This window comes from Chironomus tepperi, unplaced genomic scaffold (assembly GCF_022539635.2).
Source record: "Chironomus tepperi strain 1889 unplaced genomic scaffold, CSIRO-AGI_Ctep_v1 contig_472, whole genome shotgun sequence".
NCBI classification, from domain to species: domain Eukaryota; kingdom Metazoa; phylum Arthropoda; class Insecta; order Diptera; family Chironomidae; genus Chironomus; species Chironomus tepperi.
This window is the reverse complement of record NW_027226594.1, coordinates 487,747-512,980: the sequence shown is the minus strand read 5'-3', so window position 1 is coordinate 512,980 and position 25,234 is coordinate 487,747. Positions and strand designations below refer to the sequence as shown.

Below are 25,234 nucleotides of genomic sequence, written 5' to 3'. Positions count from 1 at the left end.
TTAGAAGGTTAAAATGAGGGTGAAAATGAGTTAGACTGAAATTAAGGCTTAAAGATCTTCAGGCTTTTCTAGCTTCAGGACAAAGGTGCATTTGACTAGATTTTGTCTATAATCAACGACATATGAAGCGTCTAATCACAGAGGGTGCGCTCATAAGCTTTAATAGGTAGCTCAAGTCGTGAAGCTACGTTAAGCATGAGAGAGCACAAATGGCTGATTCCTTTGATACAGAGTTGCAAAACAGGCACCTGAGCAGGCAAAAACCGTACAAATTCTTGATAATTTTTTGTGGTGTTTGTTACAAAATCATACAAATTATCAAGAAATTTTTGGCTTTTGCTTGTCACAGGTGCCTAGTTTTGCAACTCTGCTTTGATATCACTTTGCTTGTGATGCTTGAGTAGAAATATGTATATCAAACTATATATAGCAATTGTCAATGAGAGAGTAAAGGTATCAATGGCCGAGTAGTTGGGTCCTTTAATTTTGGTGAGTATGTGGGTTCGATTCCCATCATAGGCCAATCTCTCAATTAATTATACACAGCATTCTATCGATATCCCAATGATTCTTACAATATTCACGACATTAAAGTGCTAAACTCACACTTTTCAATTTAAAGGCAGGTGCTAGAAATCAACTCAAGTATGAACAGTAAGATCAACACCCACAATCACTCCATAATTATTAATTAAGCTATTATTATGACACGAAGTGTTTTTTCTATGAAAAATTAAATCCTCAACTTTCCATAAATCCAGCGGCTATAAAACCAACAATTTATGAGTTCCAAGAAAACCAATTAAAATTTCTCGTACGCCTTTTTCTGCCTGCCACAAAGCGAATGCCTGAATGTATTCTTAATCCAATTTTTCTACTATTATTTTCCGTCAAACAAAAAGCTTACAAATTTATTATAACGAAATTAATAAAAAGCTTTTGCGTTTTTATTACCCCATGACCAGTTGACAAATAACAGTAATAAAGTACACAAGAAATGCTGAAAAGAAAAACTTGTTTTTCTTAATATTCTTCTTATTCTGTTTTTTGTTTGGAAAGGATTAATTGAAATTTAAATTAAGTTTAATTGATATCGAGAGAAATAAGGCGGATATTGCCAAGAGCAAGCCGAAAGGATAAAGTTTATTTTTTGTTGACGAGAAATAAACAATTCGTGATTAAATTCAGCCGTTTTTGGCGCCTTCGACTCTTTGTTCATTAGCATTTCTTGTCTTCTTATTTGGTTTTTATGGAAATTCAATAGAAATTATTCATTTATTTGGGGGATGTATTGACGATTTAAGAGTTTCTGGGGAACTGTGTGTTGAGGAGCTCTTCATGGGTTCGAAACTTGGTATGGGAAATTCTTCGTTTGTCGATATTCAAACCAGAGTTGGCAATTAGCTGACGACAATCGGCAAAAGTACACAGAATATCATCCATTATTGGCAGTTAACTGCGTACGTTCACAAATGCCATTGGCAACCGACCGTTGATCCCTCTGGCCAACGACTGACCGGTAACCGATGGTATTTACTATCGGCAACCGGCCGGCGACCGTTAAAACCTTCTCAATGAGCAAATGGTTGACTGTAAATTGTAGAAGACAAAAATGTCCGAAGATAGTTGATTGCAAAAGATGGAAAATGGCCAATGACAGCCGATTGTCAACTCTGGTTCAAACTCTGTGTACTTGACCGAAGTATAGTCTATCTGCATAGAATGACTATTGTAAGAATTCCTGTAATGGTCTATCAACGGTACAGAATAACGTATACTCTTGTATATGGCAGTTTGCTGTATAGTCGATTAATCCTCGATAGCTCAATAGTAGGAGCAAGCGACCGGAAGTAAGACGTAAGACCTTTGTTCAAATCCCACTTGGGATCCCGTTATTCCAAATTATACTTTTTCTGTTAGATCAACAACTATAGACTTAATATAGCAATAGAATCGAAGAATTAGTTCAAATCCCACAAGGAATTCTTCTTTATCCAAATATTCATAACAATGATGAACACTGTACAATGAACAATGAATCATCATAAGCATAACTGTTTCCCTAGTAGAACAAAAATTCCTTAAATTCCTATCTAATTCACATTTCTAATTTCTTTCCATCCAACACGTGGTTCGAGCGAATTTCAATGCTTGTGATTTTACTCAACTGTATAACATTAGGAATGTTCCAGCCGTGCGTAGATGATAAGTGTGAAAAGAATCGTTGTAAAATACTTCAGGTGAGTTGATAACTATATATATATTTTGTAATACAAAGAGAAAAATTCCATTGTGGTTCCCGAACATAATGAAAGTGCAGGAGCAGCATAACGAAGTGCATAAGAGGAATGCCAATTGAATTCCCACGTATATTACATCCATGACACTTATATTATTAAAAAAGAAAAAAGAAATATTCGAGAAATTCATGCAGAATGGAAATATTATATTATAATGCACATTGTAAGGATTCCATCCGCATGGGAAAAATTTTCATTCTTATTCATGGCGTTCCTCACTCCTTCGTAACTTGTTGAATGAGCAGAAGGATGGCAGATATAAAAAAAATATGAAAATTCTTTCAGAAAATGAATATAATTTGGCATAGAATATGAATATTATTTCCATCTAGTCCTCCATCCCCAAAAAAAGCAGAAAAAAAAACTTTGATTAATCTTCTTCTACATTGGACAAATGCCAGTCACGTTTGAATGAATGAAAAACTTCAAAAAAAATCGTCTGTCTCATTGCCACTTTCTTTTTATGTGAATGACATTCTCATTCTCCATAAAAGACACGAAACTGTACAAAAAAAAGTGTCATAAACCTCTTCACTTTAATGATAATATTATGCATAAAATATACATTAAATTAGGTGTTTAAATAAACCGAATCCAGCTATTTATTATGATAAAGATTCATTAACTGTTTGCTTTAAAGAGCAATCTATGACATTGTTGGCATGACAATGGCTGAATGTGTTTATGGAAATTATTCGTTGTTTTAATTTTTTGAGCTTATTATCCTTGAGAAAGGGATTTTTTGAGACGACAATAGACTTTAGTCGAGGTTAATTGTAGAGATTAAGTGGGTTTTAGGGAATTAAAACTGTGTAATGCAGTGGTGGGTAACCTGTGTGGTGCGGCACACTAGTGAGTTGCTAAAAATGTTTGAAATGGATGGTTTCGATCGAGGCTTACCACCAATGTGTACCGTGAAAAGAGAAAGGTTGCCCATCACTGGTCTAAAGCATTAAAGGGCAACCTGTGAGCCGCGACACACCTTGGTGGTAAGCCACAACCGAAATCGACCAAAGCATACGGTTCATGGCATTTTTAAAATTTTTTGAAAGCACATAGGTTGTCCACTATTGGTCTAAAGCAGTAGAGAGCAATCTGTGTGCCGCAACACACCTTAGTGGCAAACCAGGACTGAGTCACGCATACAGAATGCAGTTCAGGGCATTTCCACATAATTTTGGCTGCACATAGGTTGACTACCACTAGTCTGAAGCAGTGGAGATCAATCTGTGTGTCGCGACATCCATTGGTTGTATTCCACGACCGAACCACGCACACATCATGCTGTTCTTTTCATCTTCTAGTGTGTCGTAACCCATAATTTTAGCAACACTGCTCTAAAGCTTCATAGAGTTTAATAGCAAACAGTTCTATTGTTATGGATATAAATAAATGCTTTTTAAATTTCTGAGATTAAATTCTAATTTTCCACTAAAATATTGACTAATTTGACTCAAATTAGCATGCTAATAATATATTTCTCATTCCTTTCCATCCACAGATATTTGATGATGTTATTTTCGCATTCTTCTCACTTGAAATGACAATTAAAATGATTGCAATGGGTGGATGGGGTAGAGGAACTTATTTAGCTGACTCTTGGAATCGTTTGGACTTTTTCATCGTGATGTCTGGTGCTTTAGAATACTTTTTACAAGTTGAGAATTTAAATTTAACTGCTATCCGAACTATTAGAGTATTGAGACCATTGAGAGCAATTAATAGAATTCCTAGTAAGTATGCTTAACTAATTGAGTAAGATAATGCTGTTCTGGAAAGTACATGACGTAGAATTGGCTTTGAATTCTATTTCAAGCTACTGTGACTCTTACCTGAAGTCAGATTCAGTGAAATTCTACGTCATGTATCGACTGTATCATTTAGATCTACTTATACAGCTATTTAAGCTTCTTTTCGCCGAATTCTAACTAAATTATTTCCAATTTTATCTCGTTCCTCCCATTTAGGTATGAGAATTTTAGTAATGCTGCTACTCGATACATTACCTATGCTTGGTAACGTCCTTCTTCTGTGTTTTTTCGTATTCTTCATTTTCGGAATCATAGGCGTACAGCTGTGGGAAGGTAAATTCTTTTTTAATGATCTCTCTCATGACAGTCTTGTTCCACTTCTTTTTCGTTCGAAGATAAACAAATCGCTTGCCAAATTCTTTCTTGAAAAATGTTTAAAGTAAATAAATTATTAAGGATTGAAGCTTTAATCTTGGATGTTTAGGTTGATGAATATTAGATTCATTAATATTGGCATTATTATTGAAATGTCAAGTGGAATTGAGTTAATAAGAAGATTTGAGATGTTGATTTAGAAATGGAATGATTTATATTTTGATGGAATCTATTTTGAAACTAGTCCGAGCTTGTTTTCTAGTCTGTGTCCGTTTGGAAGCCATATAGACGGCATATGGTGTCCACATGAAGTCGGCTTCCATTTGCTATTAGTTAAAGAGTTAAGCGGAGCTCTAAAAGCTCCATGGCAGAGTGTTCTTCATTTGTCTTACTCGGAAATGTTTATATTTTCTGGATTAAGAGAACTAATATCTTAAAACCATAAAAAGTTAATTAAATCATTTCAATTCAATCAAATCTTACTATTTAGAACTTTAAGCAGCAACAGATGCTCTAAAAATGTCTAAAAATTTGAAATTCAACCTTTAACAATTTGTTGTTGTTAGAAAATTTATGAAACTCTCGATTTTCTATTAATAATCTTCATAAATGCACATTTTTTGCACGAACTGTTTACTTACCCTTTTATTACTGCTGATGAAGCTGATTTCTCGCTGAATGTTTGAGTTTAATCCATTTAGAACTTGATTTTCTTATCAATTTCAGCTAAATGATGTTTACAATTTGATTTTGAAGTTCAAACTGAAGTTGGCTGCAAAAAGTTGACTGAAGTTGAATATATTTTGAAAAATTATTGACCGTTAATATTGAAATTGGTCAATTTTTTCATTTTCTGATCAAAATCTATAAATTTTACTTTATATTTATAAAAATAATCCGAAAATCATTCAAAAACTCATAAAAGCTTCATATTTCCATTACTTAATATTCCAAACAGTATTAAATCATCAAAAATTTTCCTTTGAATGAAAAATTTCTCACATTAAAGCTTATCCTTAATAGTCAATTATGGCAATTTACACGTAGAGAAAATTGGCAGTTGTGCAAAATTGCTGACCATTTTATAGACTATAATTAAAAACAAATTAACAAGTACATTATTATTAGTCCCATAAAAAAATATAAATTCATTCATCCCATGGAAAAAAAAATAATTTTTCCGTGTCTTCATCTTTTTTTACGACAATTTAAAAATATGTTTAGGTATACTGAGGCAACGGTGCGTCTTGCAATTGCCCGATGGCGTTATTAAACCTGAGTAAGTAAAACATTTTCATTCAATTTCACTCCGTTTTTTTATATATATTTATTTTTATTTCACATTTTCTATCTTATTTTATACTTTACCGTAATTATTTATGTTTAACTGTACATATTTAAATATATATAAAAATATGAATTTAATTACATAAAAAAAAGTGTAATTTATTGTCAAAAAAATATGTAAAAAACTGAATAAGAATTTTCATCATAAATATAAAAATAAGTCCTTCTCTCTCTTTTTTTTTTCAAATTTAATTTAACATATTAATTCAGGCTAATTTAGTAAATTAAGTATACGAACTGAACCGTACGATAAGAAGAGCTTTTGTCCCGAGCGACACATGATGAAGTAGGCTCTGTCACGGAGCTTTTAAGGCTCTTCTAAAGTTCTTTTATTGACATCAAATGAAGGCTGCCTCCGTATGGCGTCTATAAGGCTGCCAAAAATGGACCTAAACCTCTATTTTTAATACTTAATGGAAGCCGTCCATTTTTTGGCATTCTTATGGACGCCAAACTCAAACAGTTGAATTTGGAGTCCATAAGGCAGCCAAAATTAGATAGCTTCCATTTAGTGTCAATAAAACAGCTTTACCGGAGCCTTTAAAGCTCCATGACGGTCTCTTCCTTATTTGTGCCGCTCGGACATCAAGCTACACTCTTCACAAAATTGCAACCGAATCTTTACACAGTCTTTTTCTTGGCCTTTTCCTTCCTTCATTCTCTCATTCTCTCCTTTTTTTGAAGACCTTTTCTTCCATCTCCCTTAGTCATTGCGAATTAAAGGTATATAATTCAAGAGATATGAATGATTGTTTGCGAAACAAAAGCAAGCAAGCGAATGAGTACGCAGCAATGACGTGGAGAATGAAGGAAGAAAAGCAAATTCCCATGGTGGGAATTTTGTCAGATTTATTTTTATGAGGAAATATTTGTCATTTTGGGTGGTCGTAAAGACTAGGCTTCTTGGTGGTTAAGATGTAAATTCTGCAGGACACTTGAGATTTTAGGATGTTTTGGTCTGGATTTCAGACTGTTTGTCATTTGTTAATTTATTCCTGAGTGGATACAGCTAGTTAATGTCTAAAAGGAGACAAACAACAATTTGCCATTTCAATTTTTTGAACATTGCTAAATAATGGAAGCAGACATCAACTAGACATTTGCAATGTTCCAAATTTCCCTTAAAGAGCATTCACAAAGGACTTAGACAGTCATCTAAAAATGTATAAAAATTCATTCTGTCCTAATATTAACCCTTACACTAGACTTAAACTGGAGCTTAATCAAATAAATGTCTACATTAAGGTATCATCCTCAAAACTTTATTTTCTATGTGATTGAATTTAGATTGTTCAACAAGTAAATTTTATGCTTTAAATCTTCAAATTCTGCCAAATTAGGAGTCTTAGTTCCGAGTGACACAACCTCTATCAGACAATTACCATGCTCACATGGTGCCTGGATGATACCTGGATGCGTAGAATAGAATATAATGTTGGGTTTGCTTATAGCAACGGCACTGCGATCGATGATCAGTTGTACTGTTAGGACTATTCCCTAATAATCAATAATTCTTAGATCAGTCTCAATTCCTCCTCACAAAAATATAAATCTGACAATCATTTCCCCAAAGACTAAAGGAAAAGCCATAACAAAAAATATAACATAGAAGAAGACCGAAGATATTTTTTTTGTTCGCACAGTGAGGATAATAACGACACCGGGTCGATGATAAAAGAGAGCACTTGAAAATGTTTTCAAGCTGTTTGTGAAGCAGTTGCGAGAAGTGCTATTAATTAAAAGGTCTTTTTCAACACCGAAACACAACCCCCGAGTCTCTGTAATCTTTCAAGAGTCAACTAGTCATGAAAAATAATTTTTTTCACTTTTTTTCACAAGAAAAAACTTTTTTTTTATTTATTTTTATCATCATCATCGTGCACACAATAAGAATAAAAAAAAAAACCCAAAAAACAAAAAAATATGAAAAAAAAAAACTTTTTGTTACTTTTCAATATAGCAAAATATATGAAAAAAAAAATTGTATATTCTGCAACACAACATATATATATATATATTATTAAATGTATCAATATCCTCCCTTCCTCCATTAGAGACAACAAACTTTTTTTTTTTTTGTTTCGTATCATGAACCCAACCACAAAATATATACTGTTATTTATTTAATTTATTTTGTTATACCTTCTATATTCTTCCTTCTCTGCTGTTCTCTTCCTTCAAGCTTCAAGCTCTTCGTTTAGTTTTTTTTTTAATCTTTTCAGTTTTTTTTAACTTGCCAACTGTTGTTTATTTCTTTTTCATTCCATCTTCATACTTTTTGGTTCTTTTTTTTTGTATTTGTTAGATTATTTTAAATTTAATTTCCTTGTTCAGGTGCTGTGGAGGTTGGTTTTGGAAGGTAGTTGTTCTTTTGGCTGCTGGGAATTTTAGAAATGAATTATTTGGCAGGATTTGCATTGTAAAGTGCAAGGAATAAATGCATGGATTGATTTATTAAATTGTTTAAAGTTTGAATTTTAATTTGAAATTTTGAACTTAATTTTTAAAATTTTCAACTCAATTTTTGAACTCAGATTCAAATGTTTTGAATTTAATTTTCAAACCTTAAATTCAATTTTTTCAAATTTTGAGCTTGATTACGAAATTTTCAACATTATTTTCTAATTTTGAACACAATTTTTGAAACTTTTAGCTCAGTTTTATAAACTTTAAGTTTAACTTTTTAAATTTTGAATTTAATTTTGGAAATTTTGAATTCAACTTTCGACATTTTGAACTCAATTTTCAAAGTTTTTGGCTTAATTTTCAAGCTTTTTGACTTAATTTGGAAAGTTTTGGTTTCAATATTTAAGTTTTGAACTTAACTTTTAAACTTTAAATTTAATTGTTCAATATTAAACTCAATTAGGTAATTTTCGAATCTTTGAACTCAATTTTAAATTTTTGAGCTTAATTTTCTTTTTAATCTTAAACACAATTTTTGAAATTTTGAACTCAATTTTTAAACTTTGAAACTTTAAACTCATTTTTCTAATTTTGAACAAAATTTTTGAAATCTGATATTAATATTGGAAATTTTTAACTCAACATTTGAAACCTTGAGCTCAACTTTTGAAATTTCAAACACAATTTTGAAATTTTTGATTCAAGTTTCAATTTTTTGAACTTAATTTTCAAATTCAGAATTTAATTATTGAAATTTTGAACTTAATTTTCAAAATTTTGTAATAAATTTTTGAAATTTTGAATTCAATTTTCGAACTTTGAACTCAAATCTTTAAACTTTGAATGTAATTTTCAAAATTTTTAACTAAGTTTTTAAGCTTTTAGCTTAATTTTACAAATTTTGATTTCAATTTTTAAATTTTGATCTAAATTTTTAAAATTTTGAACTCAATTTTCAAACTTTAAATTTAATTTCTAAAACTTTAATTTCAAAAACTTCAATTTTAAATTTCAAATTAAATTTTTAAATTTCCAACTAAATTTAATTTTTTCCAAAATTCAATTAATTATAGTCATAACAACCCACGTCAAGCACAACAAATTCCTGCCAACTTCCACATCAACTTCCCTATTTGTTTCAAAATTCGTTTCATAGAACAACACAAATTATTTTAATTTAATTGAGAATATATCGCGTAGATAGACACAGAACTTAAAATAGAAACAATTATTTTGGTACATTTTGCACGCTTCTTTTCAAGATGATACATAAAAATGCAAAAATTCTATTATGTTTGCTCTATTTAGCTTCATTTTAGTTCCATTCTTGCATTCCGGAATGCAATTACCATTTTAGTTCCTTTTTGTTTTTCTTTTGATGCATAAAAAATGCAAAATAATCATCATGAAGAGACACAAAATTTATTCTAGTTGACACTCCAAAAATGAGATTTTTTTCTTTCCTTTTTTAAAATTTATTTCCTTTAGCTTTTTGGCTGCTTCATTTACCGCCTGAGATATGCTAAAAAATATTTTTTATACCTTAATTTCTCCCCCCTACCCACGGGGCTCATTTTTCGACAGTCATTGCGTTAATCCTTACCCAATGAGCTTATTTTATATACTGTAAAAACACTTCTTATACGTTTCAAGGAACTTCACTCGAGCATGAAGATTAAAGATGTTATTTTATACATACAAACCGCACAGTTGATGGTAAAAGCTTAACGATGTGGAATCTTACGATCAATAACATTACATTTCTAATAAATTACTAAAGAACGTAATTAATTATTTATTATGAGATATGTACATAATCTTTTGGAAGTGCTGCTTGGATATGGAGATGGGTGAGATATGGTCTGAATGTCCATCAACAGTTTAAATAGAATATTCTATACAGGATACATTGAATTCAGCATTATTCGAAAGTTTGTAAGCTACTGCCTAGCATTAATAAGCTACTGCATAGCGTACCGAGGTCTATTGGTATCCAGGGTCTCGACGCCTCTTGACGTCTCTAGATTCTAGGCTTCTGGTCGTTACGGTTGTTTAGATCTCTTCGCAACCCAGTTCTCTAGAAATTTTGGCATCCCTGGTTTCTAGGCCTCTTGGCAACCCGTATAGCAAGGTCTTTTGACGTCCTTGGTCTCTTAGCCTCTTGACGTCCCTGGTCTTTAGGCCTCTTGGAGTCTCTAGTCTCTAGGCCTCTTGACGTCCCAGTTCTTTAGGCTTCTAGGCATCCCTGGTCTCTAGACTTCTTGACGTCTCTGGTTTCTAGGCTTCTTGGCGTCCCTGATCTCTAGACCTTTTTGCGTGTCTGGTCCCTAATCATCTTGATGTTATTGATATTTAAGTCTCTTGACGTGTCCGAGCTCTAGGCCTATTGGCCTCTTGGAAAACCACTTCACCAACATGCCCATTAATGTTTCTTCTCCTTAAAACCGTTATTTTCAAATTATTTATCCCATCTCTAAAATGTAGCGCCCGGGGAAATTGCTCATTTTCTCCCACCAATGATACGCTTTTGGCTCGTACGAAGGCTCAAAAAAGAATATGTTGCCTAAACTGTGTCATGCTGATACTAAACAGTGCAACAAATCATCCTTTGTAGTCCAAATACATCAATATGCAGGAGCCAATAAACAAAAACAGAATTATCCAGGAGTTCAGAGTTCCTAACTCCTGCCGACTGACTCCTCCTACCGACCTTCGTCATCAATAAATGATCCATAACCCAGATAACCTTGACCACCACCTTTAATATCCATCAAAATACCCAAATGCGTCTTAATTACTCCATCAAATCTACTCAACACATCCGTCTGCTACCTCAGAGATTACATCCTCCCATGCAACCATAATATAAAGTATACACAATTACAAATTGGAAGTATATTAAACTTTTAGATTATGCAGTTTACATAATACATTAGTTCTATACCTGTACACTTAATATTTAACTTTTACATTATAGAGTTTGTCACAATTAAGCCTCCTCATTGTGCCTTTTTTTTTACATAAACATGATATCTAGGTTAGATTGAGATTTCTTCTTGTAATTCCTTTATTATGTACACAATTTTGGAGCTTAAAGTTATAAAGTTTTCTTCTATTTTGAGGAGATTTTGTAGAAACTTTTCTCGAGTCAATGTTGAGTATTTTTGTGAAGCGTGAATGGAATTTTGAGCTTAGTAATTAAAAGTTATGGGTGTGCGGCTTGAAATAGATTCTGTTGTCATGTTGTCGGCTTGATTTTCTGTTCTTAGAAGATGAGTTTTTGATGGATTTTTTAATATGATACGTGGTAGGATCTTTTTGAAGCTATTTACTTACTTATTTCCTTGCTTGGGACACACGTGGACCCATTGGCGCATGTGAGTTCATTGCAGCACGTGAGCCCATAGCCGCACTTGGGCCTATTGCCGTTCAAAATTTTGAGGTTAGGAACTTCAAACTTTGGTTTGAACTGTGATTGCTTAGTGAGTCCTCTTTGGACTCTGGACCATAGCGTCCTGGGATAATGCTGCACTTTTCTCCTCTTTTTTGAAGTCTAACCTCAAAAACTAATTTGAATACCTTGACAACAGGTATGGGGCATCACCTGGCCTCCTCATAACCTGAAATTTTGAATGCTTGTATCCCGAGCAACACATGGTTCCATTTGACAGCCACCCAATGTTCAAAATCCATTAGAACTCCACATGGACTCCTCATCCTACTAAGTGCTGCCCAAGGATCAATAATCCCTTAATCAACCCCCACCTCATGACCTTTTGTGCTCATAAAATTATCAAATTACATCGCATGCATTGTAATGCTGAATGATGTAAATCTCTTCTTCAACAAAATGGATGATTCTAAATAAAAATGCGCATTTCTGGGAAGTTGAGCAATTAAAAGCATTATTTTAAGGGTACAATACGTAATTTACTCTACATATATCCAAGTCAGCATTTCCAATTAATCCTTAAAATACAGTATAACCTTTTGGAAGCTTTCTTCGTCATACTTCGCTCTTTTTGAAAGGATAAACGCAATGGTTGTTTAAAAATGGATCGTGTAGCTGGAGGTTGCTGATCAGATTGGGGTTTAAGTTTTAGGGTCGAAGAATTAAATTTTAAAAATAAATTTTTTTAACTTTTTAATTTTTTTGAATTTATAATTTTGAATTTTAAATTTTTTATAATTTTTCAAATTTTTTAGGCTTTTTAAAAAATTTTTGTTTTTTATTTTAATTTTGAAATTTTATATTTATTGAAATTTTAAATAAATTTAAAATTTTGAATAAATTTAAAATTTTAAGAATTTTTTGTTTTTAATTTGCATTTTTACTTCAGTTTTTTAATTTTTAAATTTTCAAATTTTTTGCTTTAACTCATTTGTTATTTTAAATTATTTAGATTTTTTTAAATTTTTAAATTTTATAAATTTTGATAAATTTTTTAAATATTAGAAAATTCTTAAATTATTTTAAATTTTTTTAACTTTTTTTAAACTTTTTATTAAATTTTTTTTTAAATTGTTAAAAATTTTAAAAATAACCTCGTCTGGTTCACAACCCCTGCCATTGAAACTCCCCCACTACTCTGACAAACAAACATTTTTTTGACAAAAATTTGAAATTAAAATAACACAAAATTTTACAGTTTTAAAGTAATTTGGCAATAAATTTATTAAAAATGCTTTTTTTCTTTCAAATTTTTGCTAAAACCAAAAAACATTTTTTAATCAAATTTTTTTAAAAACAATTTTGGTTCACATTGCAGAAAAATTTTGCACTTGGTTTTGTTGAGTTTTTGCAATAGATTTTTTATTCTTATTTTTAAAAAAGTAAATAGCTCTGACTTTTTTATAATTCTTATTTAAATGAATGATTTTTTTAAAAAAATTTTCTCTATTTTTCTTATTAAAAAAGTTTTTTTAATTCTTTCACTATGCTCATTTATTTTTCATTTAATTTTTAATTTATATCTCTGTTGAATATCTATTTACTTAACCCTATCTCCTTCCGTGAATTCCCATTCGAATATAAATAGTTTTCTATGAGATAAAAATATTATTAAATTGTGGATTAAAGTCTGCTTTTTGGCTGTGTTTGGTTGAGATGGATTGTGGAATTTTGACTAGTTTTTGGTAATTTATTAAGAAAATTGTGTGAAAAATTAGTTAAATTATTCGAAAAATTGTTTTCTTCTTTAATTCAAAATGTTAAAATTTAACGGATTTTTAAATTTTAAATTTTGCCTAAATTGTAGCCAACTTCACTCTATACTTTTGAATTTTTAACGGTTTTTTGTGAAAAATTTCTCTAGAATTTAATAAAAATCAAAAAATAGCTTATATCAGTAGTCAATAGATTATAAAATATAGTTTAGTATCAAAATCACATCCTCTCAGCCACACAGCCAATCAATAAAAATCCACAAAAACATGTAACAACAAAAGAGAGAAAAAACTTTAATTTTTGTGCATTTTCACACGAAATCAACTCGATTCCAATATCAATATCACACAATTTGAATAAGCCAAGTCCCTTTGGTCTGTGTGTCGTGTGAATCGATTTAAAAAAATGATATGAGGACCAATAAACTCATACAAAATTGAATTGATCCCCTCAAATTGAGTAACTTTGTTCTCTCGACTAACTTTTTTTTTTGTCATTCTTTTCTTACCAATTCATTTGAAAAAATGGCAATTTTCCACTTTTTTACCCTCATTCTTGTTCAAAACGATACATGGAGTCTTTCCTCATTCCTATGAACTTTTTTGCATATTATAACACATTATGCTCCTTAGCTACCCGAGCTGCAATGGCTGGTGATGAGCTGAGGTGATGCTGTTGATGAAAAAATGTATAGCACTCTATTAACGTGAAGCTTTGCACCAGACCATCGCCATCTTAGCTTGAATTCTTCAAAATTAAGTTCGAAAATTCGAAATTAAGTTCGAAAATTTGAAATTAGATTCGAAAATTTGAAATGATTTTGAAATTTTGAAACTGAATTCAAAAACTCCGGAATAAAGTTCGAAAATTTCAAAATTATGTTCGAAAAATTTGAAATTAAGTTCGAAAATTCGAAATCAAGTTCGAAAATTCGAAATTACATTCGAAAATTTGAAATTACGTTTGAAAATTTGAAATCAGGCAAAACTTTGAATTCTTCGAAATTGATTTCAAATGTTTCTAAGCTTTAGTTCGAATTTTTCGAAATTAAGTTCGAAAATTTCGAAATCAATTTCGAAAATTCCATACCTCCCACTAGTCATTGCTCTTCGGGACCTCCCTGTTATTTTCGAGTGTTTTTGAAGATCCATAAAGACATTTACTTACTGATGTTTGCAGACGCTCTAAAGCTCCTTACTTTACATTCTCTGTACATATGTAGATATTCCCATTTTCACACATGCAATGATGAACAAAGAATGAGCAAAAAAAAAAGACGAACCATGAAGAAATATGCAAATATTTTTTTTAAACTGCATGATTTTGCTGAAGATATAAAGCATATATGAAAATAGCAACAGATTATATCAAATAATATAAAAAAAGGTGGAATGTTAAAGTCGATGGCATTAATCATAATGAGTTTGGAAGTTTGTGTGGAAAGTTAAAGAATAAGTGAGCAAAATTTCACCTAAGAGGATTAAATTTGTAGAATGGAAGTGAAGTCAGAAAGTTTCTTTTTTATGCTTTTGTGTTTTTTTTCCAGTAAAACAATCCTATTTAGTGGGGAACTGATAGCTGTTGATTCGAGTAATGGAAAAAGATTTCTTCAGATTGTGGGAGAAAGTTTCGATTTTATGGCTTGTTTAATGGAATTGGAATTGGATGATATAAATTTCCAAAAACTACTTGTAGATTCTGAGGTGAAATAGCAGTAGTTCTAAGAAGTAATAGACTCATTTACACTATCAAATGATTTCATTTCTTTACTTCACATTCTTGTCGAAGGTGCAAGCCCATTTCCACACGGAAGCTTCTCAATTTTCCTCCTTATCTCAAGTGCATGCCCATTGCAACGTGGAAGATAGAACCTCGAATTTTTGATAGAATATAGACTCAAAAAAGTTTAAAGTTAATCATTCAATGACTTAACTTCTGAACTTTACTTTCTTGACTGAGGTGCGTACTCTTTGCCACGTAGAAGTTAAAACAACACATTTTCGTTAGAACGTAGACACAAGATAGGTTTCAAATTAATCTTTCAAAGGCATTACTTTTTAAATTTGCATTTTTGGCTAAGATGCTAGCCCATTGCCACACGGAAGATTCGTTTCCATGAATTAAAATATGCTATTTTTGATTTTGCATTTTTGGCTGAGATGCTTGTCCATTGCCACGTGGAAGATTTATTTTAATTAATTAGAATCGGCTATTCTTGATTTTCGTTCTTGATTGAGGAGTTTGCCCGTTTCCACGCGGAAGTTACAAAAACATATTTTCAAATATTTAAATTCAGCTTTTCTTAACTTTACATTCTTGACTTAGAATCATACCCATTGCCACGCGGAAGTTTTAAAAACTAATTTCAGAACATCTAAAGTCATCTTTATCCATCGAATCAACATCCATACTTTTTCAATTCCATCACAATTTAATCAAAATATTTGAAATTTTGCTAATTTTTTCGGCCATCCCCATAAATTAGTCGCTATAAAATCGCATCTTAAACCACAGTTGGCAAAATAATTCAATTTTCAATAATTTTTTTTCTCCTTTGACTTTTTTTTATTAAATCAGCAGAGGATTGCAAGTTAATTCCGATAAGCTTTGAAAAACTTTTTTTTTGCATGATTTAAATTCATTCAAATTTTTATTAAATAAAATATAAAAAAAGAATCCAAAATATTCACACATAAAATTGTATAAAATACAAAAACCCAGCTTAATACCGAAATTAATTTAATTTTCATCGAAGATATTTCCATTATGACGCTTTTATTTTTATCATTTAAAATTCAAATTAGATTCACTGACCAAAAACCAAAAACGAGAAGGTATAGTCATTAAATTTTTCAATTATTTTATGCATTAAAACTCCTTTTTTTTGTGATGTTCAATTTTAAAGCAATAATCATGAAATTTTAAAAAATTCTAATTCAATTTTGATATGCCACAAATATTGTTACCAGACATTAGCCCGGGCAGCACATGGGCAGGGATGGGGGTATGTTGGGATTGACCTCAACCTACTCATCCTTCTGACTCTTGATGAGCAACTGTCGTAGATGCTCTGCTACGTCATTGAGTTAACGACAAGATGTATAGTTGTCGTTAGAGCAATGGTGGGCAACCTGTATGCCGCGGCACACTCTGTCAAGACTTACCATTGAGGTGTACCGCGGCACACTCTGTCAAGGCTTAACATTAAGGTGTGCCGCGGCACACTCTGTCAAGCTTAACATTAAGGTGTGCCGCAGCACACTCTGTCAAGGCTTCTGTTACCATTAAGGTGTGTCCCGAAAAATAAAAGGTTGCTGACCACTGCCCTACTGCAACTGCAACTGCATCGTGCTGCCCGGGTTAGCTTCACCAAATGTCACACAAGCTTTATATGGAAACCAACAAAAATCGATTCTCAACACAGCTGTTTACAGCTTAGCTTCATATTTTTGTTGACCCATTTTGTTCACTAATCGTCGTCACTTTAACATTCCACACACTGTAATTTAAACAATCATATTTTATTTATTTTATATTTTATTTATTTTCATTTATGGAGTAAAAGAAGTGTGAAAAACAACAAGAAAATCACGATAGTCGGATGATAAATTATGCATATGGAAGGGTGCTGCGTGAGGCTAATAAAGTTGATATTTGGGCGACAATTTTTTCAAACCAAAAATTATGAGCTCCATGCGTAGCAGCTATGTGGATTATTGAAATTCTTATTTCAATAGCTGCGTACCGTACACACAACAAAAAAGGAACCATGAAATTGTGTTTTTAATGTTGGGAAATTATCGTGCAAAAAATAATTATTTCCATTTGCCTCAGCCAACAATAGCTGCTTATTTTTTACAATTCCGGATAAAGGAGGGAAAATGGGAGCTTTTAATAGCACGCACAAAATATTTTTCGATGAGGATTTAGTCATGAAATTTAATTGTGAAATGTTTTTTCGATTTGTCGGTTTGTTTTTTTTTGGTAACGTTGTAAGCTACTTAATGGCTTTATTTTGAAGTGCGGATAACATATTTTGAAAATATATCAACATTCGAGCATGCACAGTTTTAGAAACAATGAAATTTTGCTTAAATGTAGGGATGAAAATTGAAAAACGAAGCAGAAATTCAAATGTTTTTCAATAATGCGCTATGTTAATGGATGTTATTGTCAATATCGGAAATTGATGTAAACTTTCTTTAAAGATGCAAAAACGATGCAATTGAGTTTTAAAAGATGCAAAAATGAATCAAATTAATTTAAATGATGCATCATGATGCAAAATTTAATCGAATAATTTGAAGATGCAAGAAGTGAAGCGAACATTTTGAAAGATGCAAGCAAATATTTCTAAGATGCAAAAAATGAACAAAAAATCAGAAAGACGCAAATTCAACACTGAAAATTTAGCATCATTTTTCAAAAGACGCAGAATAAAAACCTTGCATCATTTTTCAAAAGACGCAAAAAAAACCTCCAAAAAGCCTAAATCACCTACTTCCTTCAAGTTCCCATCAACATCCATCTCCTCAAATGCCAATTTCCACCACAATAGCATTCATCTTAATTATTTTAATGACTTGTCACATCCAAAAATGCGCCTTCGTTAGTCACTTATAATTGCCTCAAAATTTTCTAAGGCTCAAAATACAGCTTAGAACATACAAAACACAAGATTACAATACATGAAAATTATGATTATTAGCGATATTTCTGTTATTATTGTTTCATTCCATTCATTTACCTCCTAGTGTGCTTAATGCTATGCCACAATATGTGCTTTATCCATCTCAATATAATGTATAGATGTGAAAACGTGTAGAATGGAGGGAAAAAATGGAAATAATTACTTATGAGATTGTGTCAAAAGCATAAGTTTCGAGATACATATTTCATACTTTCACACACATATTACAAATAAAGTGTAAGAAGTAGCTGTGAGGATGTGAATCAACTATTAATGTCATTTGGCAGATGTAAAACTTTTGTTATCAGTTATAATCCATAACAATTGCCAACAAAACGAGGAAGCATTGTTTTCTGTATGAGTGGATTATGGTTTTCGATCAAGTTACTTAACTACTTACTACTCTATCTTTCACGCCTTTTTTTACCACATAATGGTGGTGGATTATCATGGTCTAACTACGGAAACACATTTTCCGGCATCTCAAGTTGTAATAGTTTCTTTTTTTTTTGGTGAATAGGAATGAAAAATCCATTTTCCATTTTGTTTTAAGTGCTTTAAAACTTCCTCTTGTGTTAATTGAAATGATAACATAAATGTATGCTGATGTAATTATGCAGTGAACGTTTTTTTATTATCCATTTGCTGTAAAACATGCTCAGAGTTGGTGTAAAGATGCAGAAATATCTGCTTCGAAAGTGCATTCAGTAAAATAACAGATGCAAAAACTTCTGCATCCAGATTGTAAACTTACATTTCTGCATCAAAAGTACTTTCAGTGAAAAAAGACGCAAAAAGCTCTGCTTCAAAAGTGTATTCAGGAAAATAAAAGATGCAAAATCTTCTGCCTTAAAAGTGTATTCAGTAAAACAAAAAACGCAAAATCCTCTGCATCATAAGTGCATTCAGTAAAATAAAAGATGCAAACTCTTCTGCATCAAAAGTGTATTCAGTAAAAAAACATGAAAAAACTTCTGCATCAAAAGAGCGTTCAGTAAAAGAAAAGATGCAAATTCTTCTGCTTCAAAAGTGCAGTAAAATTGAAGATGCAAAAACGTCAAAAGTGCATCCAGTAAAAACAAAGATTTGAAATCTTCTGCATCAAAAATGTATTCAGTAAAATCAAAGACGCAAAAAGTTTTGCTTCAAAAGTGAATTCAGTAAAGTCAAAATGCAAAGATGCAAAAATTTGCATCAAAAGTGTATTCAGTAAAATTAAAGATGCAAAAAGTGCATTCAGTAAAATTAAAGATGCAAAAGTTTCTGGATCAAAAGTGCATTCAGTAAAATTAAAGATGCAAAGTCTTCTGCATCAAAAGTGCATTCAGTAAAATAACAGATGCAAAATTTTCTACATCAAAAGTGCATTCAGTAAAATCAAAGATGCAAACCATCAATTTCAGAAATTTAATCTCTAAAATTCCAATTCCTATAAAATATTCTCAGTGTTATTCGATAGAATTCTAAATATTACGTTATCCATCTCTGCCTCACCATATGCATATGTAAATTTCAAGTCATATGATACCTCCTTAAAATTCCTGAATCGTTTCTCCATCTCCATATCAACATAATATTTTCAATACCTATTCTATTGTATAAGCAGCATGTATAATATAATTTAATAACCCAAAAAAAAAGCTTCCCATTCATACTTTTGTCAGAATATAATTCATTATATGAAATCATATCCCATAAATTTTATAAAATTTTATTATTGAATTATTTTGTAAAAATTTATGAATTGACATGTGCAAGAACTCTAATACCATTTTGGTAAAATAAACAAATCATCATCATAAATGTTGAGGATGTCCATTAGAAAAAATCATGGTAACGTAAATGTTAACACAACATCATAAAGATTAACATCAAAAGGATTAGTATACGTTTCTTTTTTCTAACTCTATACACACGAGCAGGCATTGTTGATGATGTAAGAAAATTAAGGCATATAAAAAGAGAAATAAGAAGTGATGAGTCATGGTAGGGACTTCATGGGAGTTTTTTGAAAAATATTTTTACGGTTTACTGAATGCACTTTTGATGAGGAATTTTCTGCTTCACAAGATTTACTGAATGTTCTTTTCCTCTTTTCTGCTTCAATTTTACTGAACGCACTTTTGATGCGAAAATTTCTGCTTTACAAGATTTTCTGAATGATCTTTTCCTCATTTCTGCTTCAATTTTATTGAACGAGCTTTTGACGCAGAAAGTTTTGCTTCATTATTTTTACTGAATACACTTTTGAAGCAGAAAAATTTGCTTCATTTTCTTACTGAATTCACTTTTGACGCAGAAAGTTTTGCTTCATTTTTATTACTGAATTCACTTTTGAAGCAGAAAATTCTGCTTCATTTAAATACTGAATTCACTTTTGAAGCAGAAATTTTGTTTCATTTTTCTTACAAAATGCATTTTTGAAGCTATAAATATTTCGCATCATTTTTTTTACTGAACACACCTTTGAAACAGAAAGTTTGCATCACTTTTAAACTGAATTTTTTAAAGATATTTATGAATCAGGTTGGTATGAAATCATATCCAACAGCATCTAAAACCCATGATACCTAAATCTGCATCAAACGTAAATTTAGTTAATAATTTTGTAAACCTCATCAAATCCCTCAATATCTGTAATTTAGCAATGTTTTGGCGCATGATAATTTCCATCAACTTTTTTTTATGTGAATCAACAGTTGTGATCAAATATGTGTGTAACCTAAAAAAAATCACAGTAAAATTGCTGACTAAGTCAAAGATCCAATCAACTTTTACCAGATTTCATCCAAAATAGCCTCACATCAAGTGATCAAGCTCCCAAAACCTCAAAAGCACGATATTATTGGATTCCCTAAACGTATCTAAATAAAAATGGGAGCACACACATTTCAATTCTTGTGTATGTGTGTTTTATGTTTGTTGGGAAAACATTCATACATACCCTATATTATGTATCCGAAAACGAAGTCAAGAAACAAATTGAAAGAAAATTGCTCAAAGACGTGATATGAAAACCTTTGAGAATTTTTCTTATTCTTCTTCTTCCTCATCTCTCCTCTCTTGTTGCATTCTGTATAAAGCTATTCACACTTCTTTCCTCCATAATGTACTATTCAAAAGACGATATAAAAAAAATTGGAGAATAAAAGAGGAGAGAAAAAAAATCATTTTTCAACATTTGAGTAGATTTTTTTACTCTTCCTTCTTTTCTGCTTCATTTTTTTGAATATTAAAAGGATTTTCTTCAAGGGGGTATCGATGGTTGGTGGGTAAAGTTAAAGGTTTTTGAATATAGTTTTTTGAAATTTTAGTGAAATTTTCATTAAGTTTGTGGATTTTATTTTAAAAAAATAGATTTTTTGATAGTTTTAACTAATTTTGAAGTTATTAGATGTACAAAGTCACAGACCCTAACGAGAAGTCTTAGACACCCAAAAGTATATCAAAGTCAAAACAACAATTTTGAAGATTTACAATTTTTTAAAATCTTATCATGTTTTATTGGACTTTTCAAATTGAAAATTGTAATTTCTACGATTTTGTTTAAAAATTGTAAAAATCATGATTTTGCTGTTCTCAAGTCGAGGTCAAGAGAATCCCATATTCCTCGAACTGTCTCAAGAAATGTTCGACAAAAACGTACATACTTACAGGTGTGCAGTTTTTAGCAGAGCTCTAAACTCTTTAGTAAGGATTCACAATGTTGAGACTTTAAAAATACTCAAGATATGATTAAAATGCAGATTAAGATAATCTCGAGAGGTCTCGTTCCCGTCTCGAGAAGCTTTAGTTCTAAGAAGCTTGAAGTCAATTCAGATTTTGACTGAATAAGTAGATTCAACTCCAAATGAAATTTGAATTAATTTCGTGTTCTAGCTCTCAAAAGCTCTCTTGTGCAAGTAGTCTATTGCCGCGTGGAGAAAACATCGAAAACCGGTTCTATCCGTTGAGAACTTCTGGCAATTCGGAATGTTTAAGTCCAATGATAGCTTGTGTACTTTGGTATCTTGACCGGCACTATTTTAATCCTCTTGTTTGGATTACTAAGCACTTTAAGATTCTAATTAGGACAAAATCTAATCTATGAATATGATAAATTTTAAATACTTTATGGGTATTTAGGTTAGCTGCTTGAGTATAAAATCCACAATATAATATGAAAACATATTGAAATGAATATAAAAATCACAAGAAATTCCAATCATAGCTCGAAGTCTACTCGAATTTTGTATCGAAATTTCGACTCAAATCGACTCGACTCCATACAAAATTCAAGACTTCTAGCTCTAATTCAAAATATTCAAAACATCATCATCCCCACCAAGCATGATGACCCCCTTGAACAATTTAGTATTATTAGATAGAAACATATAAAAAATATAAAATTCATAGCTATGAAAAAGAAATTGTTCACATCCTCAATAGCTAGAATAAGTATGAACAAAAAAAAACTCCCTCCTTTCATTTTTTTGTATTCGGCATAGTGATAGAAAAAACATTTTATTTTATTATCCTTATTATTATTGTAGTATATACCCGAAAAAATATTTTAGAAAAAAAAATTACACAAAGAAATCAGAAAATACCAAAAAACATTCTTTTTTTTTTGTTGAATTCCATTTCATTTGCAGGATCCCGGAAGAGTTCAAAGTTCGAGTTCGTGTTAATTCGTAAGGAAAAATTCATTCAGAAAAAAAAACTTTAGAAATTAGATCATATATGTAAAGCCTTTTAGTTTTTCATACCATTTTTTATTTTTCATTACATTTTTTTCTAATTTTTTGTAACTTTTTTTTTATATTACATCACACCCCACCGCCCCCCGCCACCCCTCACATGTTAAAATATCAGTAATCACACTATAAATATCGAAAGTAATATACACATTGTAGATTGGTCATAGAATTTATTGGCATTGACATTATGTGGATTATGTTGTGTGGGAAAATAATTTTATTTGATGGATATATGTGCAGGAGGTTGAAGTTTATTGGAATAATTGTGGGAAGAATTTTGCATGGTAAATGTTTAATGTAAATTAATTTGGTGAATTGTGAAATTGAATTCCTTTATTGACACCAAGTGGTAGCCGCCTATTTTTGCAGTTATATGGCCGTCAAACAGATGCGGCTTCTAATTGGAGTCAATATAGGAGGACTAGTGAAGCTTTCGAAGTTCTCTGCCAGAATCTAACGCGATTAAAAGCCAAAATAGCAAGCTTATTAAGCTATTCGCCCTTTTGAGTCGCTTCTTTACGAATGAAAACAACTTGTCGCATTAAATCTGTAGTGGCTCACTTTCGAGGCAATAGCTCGAAGTCGACTCTGATTTTGTTTGAAAAAGTCGACTCAAGTTGCTTTAAATATTTAAATATTTAAATTTAAATATTTAAATATTTGTGGCAGTATGTGGAAGCCTCTAATGCAGTGGTGGACAACCTATGTACTAGTGTTTCGTTTTCCGTCAAGTATTTTTGGAAATTCAATGAACTGTATGCTGTAGGCGGTTTCAGTCGAGACTAAACATGCCATTAATGCCTCGCACAGATAAATTGTGATTCATGACCTACATGAAGTCCATATCGCTGTCTTCCGCTTGCCAATTCTCGATTCCAAGTGCAAAAATTGCTTGATTTTAAATTGAATTAGTTTTCAAATTGAAAATCTGAAATCCTTCCATTTCAACTGCCATTGACTTCGAAATTCAACTACATTTCGTATAAATTCTATCATTTCCTTCATTGTATTGCTCAGATTGAATTCCATCTTCTCTCCAGACACCCACGAAAAGAGCTATAAACCACTAAAATCCCAACATTAAGAAACTATTTTTAATAGCATTTTACTGCTCCACACCACATCAATTTACTTCCATCAAGTAAGGAACAAAGTTTCAATAAAAGGAATTATTTTTTAATTTTTTTCCTTCAAACTTTTGTTTTATTTCCTCCATAAAAATTCACATTCCTCAACTTTCAACATATTTTTTCAATATAGCAAGAAAAAGAAAAACAAAAAACAGAACCAACTATTTCTTTTATTTCCATCCAACAGATAGAAAAACTTTCTCATTAGAGTGAATATTTTCTATATCACGAAATAACTTGTTGTAGTTTAAAAAAGACGTGTCTTTAATCGGAATGGAAGGATAGAATATTTTTTAAAGTTTGATGTCAATGCATTTAGTTTTGTGTTGGAATCAATACAGAGTTGGTGAGCTTTATGGTGGAAGCTTTGGGTGAAATTGATAATGTAGTGTGTCATGCTCAGCAAGGAGGTAGCCAGAAAATTTTACTATCAATGCTCTAAATGCCCCTTCTCCTGGCTACACCACTGGAACCCAGAACTTTTAGTCGACTAGTGATTTTGTATGGAAAAGTCGACTAAAATTGACCCGAATTCATACAAAATCCGAGTCAACTTTGAGCTCTGGTCTCGCCTTTTATTACTAAAGTCGTTATAATGAGGGTACCGAGGTAGTCTACTCGGTTTACTCAAGGGTTCAAAACTGACCAGAATTGCTTGCACTCTTGCTTACTTTACACTTGACAGAGACGTAATTAAAAATTTTACGATATTGGATTTTCCCAAATTTTTTAAGGGATACATGGCTTTCCCAAAATACGTTCTTAAATAGAAAACTTACTGTCGGGTGAAGAGGACATACTCCACCTTCTGGAAACGTCCCTGACCAGCGAGTAGTGATTATCAAACTTTTCAACATTCAAGGTTTTGGGCAACGTCTCTGTGTAAAACTGATCAAAAGCGGTCAAGATTCCAAATTCAAAAGATTCGAATTCATGCCCTGCTGATCTAGAAGGATCCTTGATATCGAGTCTATCTCCAAAAGCAACCCAAAATCAACAAGATATTCAATACACCTAAAATCGACAGCACACCAACTTAAACCTCAACTCTGTCAACTTTGATCCATTAAATCTTGACATAAATGTAATCCTTTATAGCTTTGTTATGTGGCTCCACGAAGAATATTGAGTGCATTCTCAACTGAGACATTTTATTGATCAGATGTCGTAATTCCAATTGAATTTAACTGTGGGTTTTTGATATTGTGGTGAATGAGAATGTAAAGAGATACTTTAATTAATTTTAATGAATTTTACTAGTCGTAATTGAGTGCTGTGACTCATTGTCAATTGACCTCATTTTTTTAGATGCAGAATTAAGAGTCTAGA

At 31.5% G+C, this 25,234-nt stretch overlaps 1 protein-coding gene across 8 annotated transcripts in view; it reads left to right on the top strand.

Annotated features, from left to right (window-relative positions):
* Ca-alpha1T (Ca[2+]-channel protein alpha[[1]] subunit T) overlaps positions 1–25,234 on the top strand; it is a 179,530-nt gene that overhangs the window by 66,223 nt on the left and 88,073 nt on the right. For 5 of the 8 annotated variants that reach the window (XM_070651939.1, XM_070651934.1, XM_070651938.1 and 2 more), the window contains exons 4-8: positions 2,129–2,240; positions 3,802–4,033; positions 4,268–4,384; positions 5,651–5,705; positions 22,671–22,709. In XM_070651939.1, coding sequence (XP_070508040.1) covers positions 2,129–2,240; positions 3,802–4,033; positions 4,268–4,384; positions 5,651–5,705; positions 22,671–22,709 — 555 coding nt within the window. The remainder of the gene's footprint in view (positions 1–2,128; positions 2,241–3,801; positions 4,034–4,267; positions 4,385–5,650; positions 5,706–22,670; positions 22,710–25,234) is intronic. The other 3 variants (XM_070651937.1, XM_070651935.1, XM_070651940.1) reach the window with 1 other exon arrangement.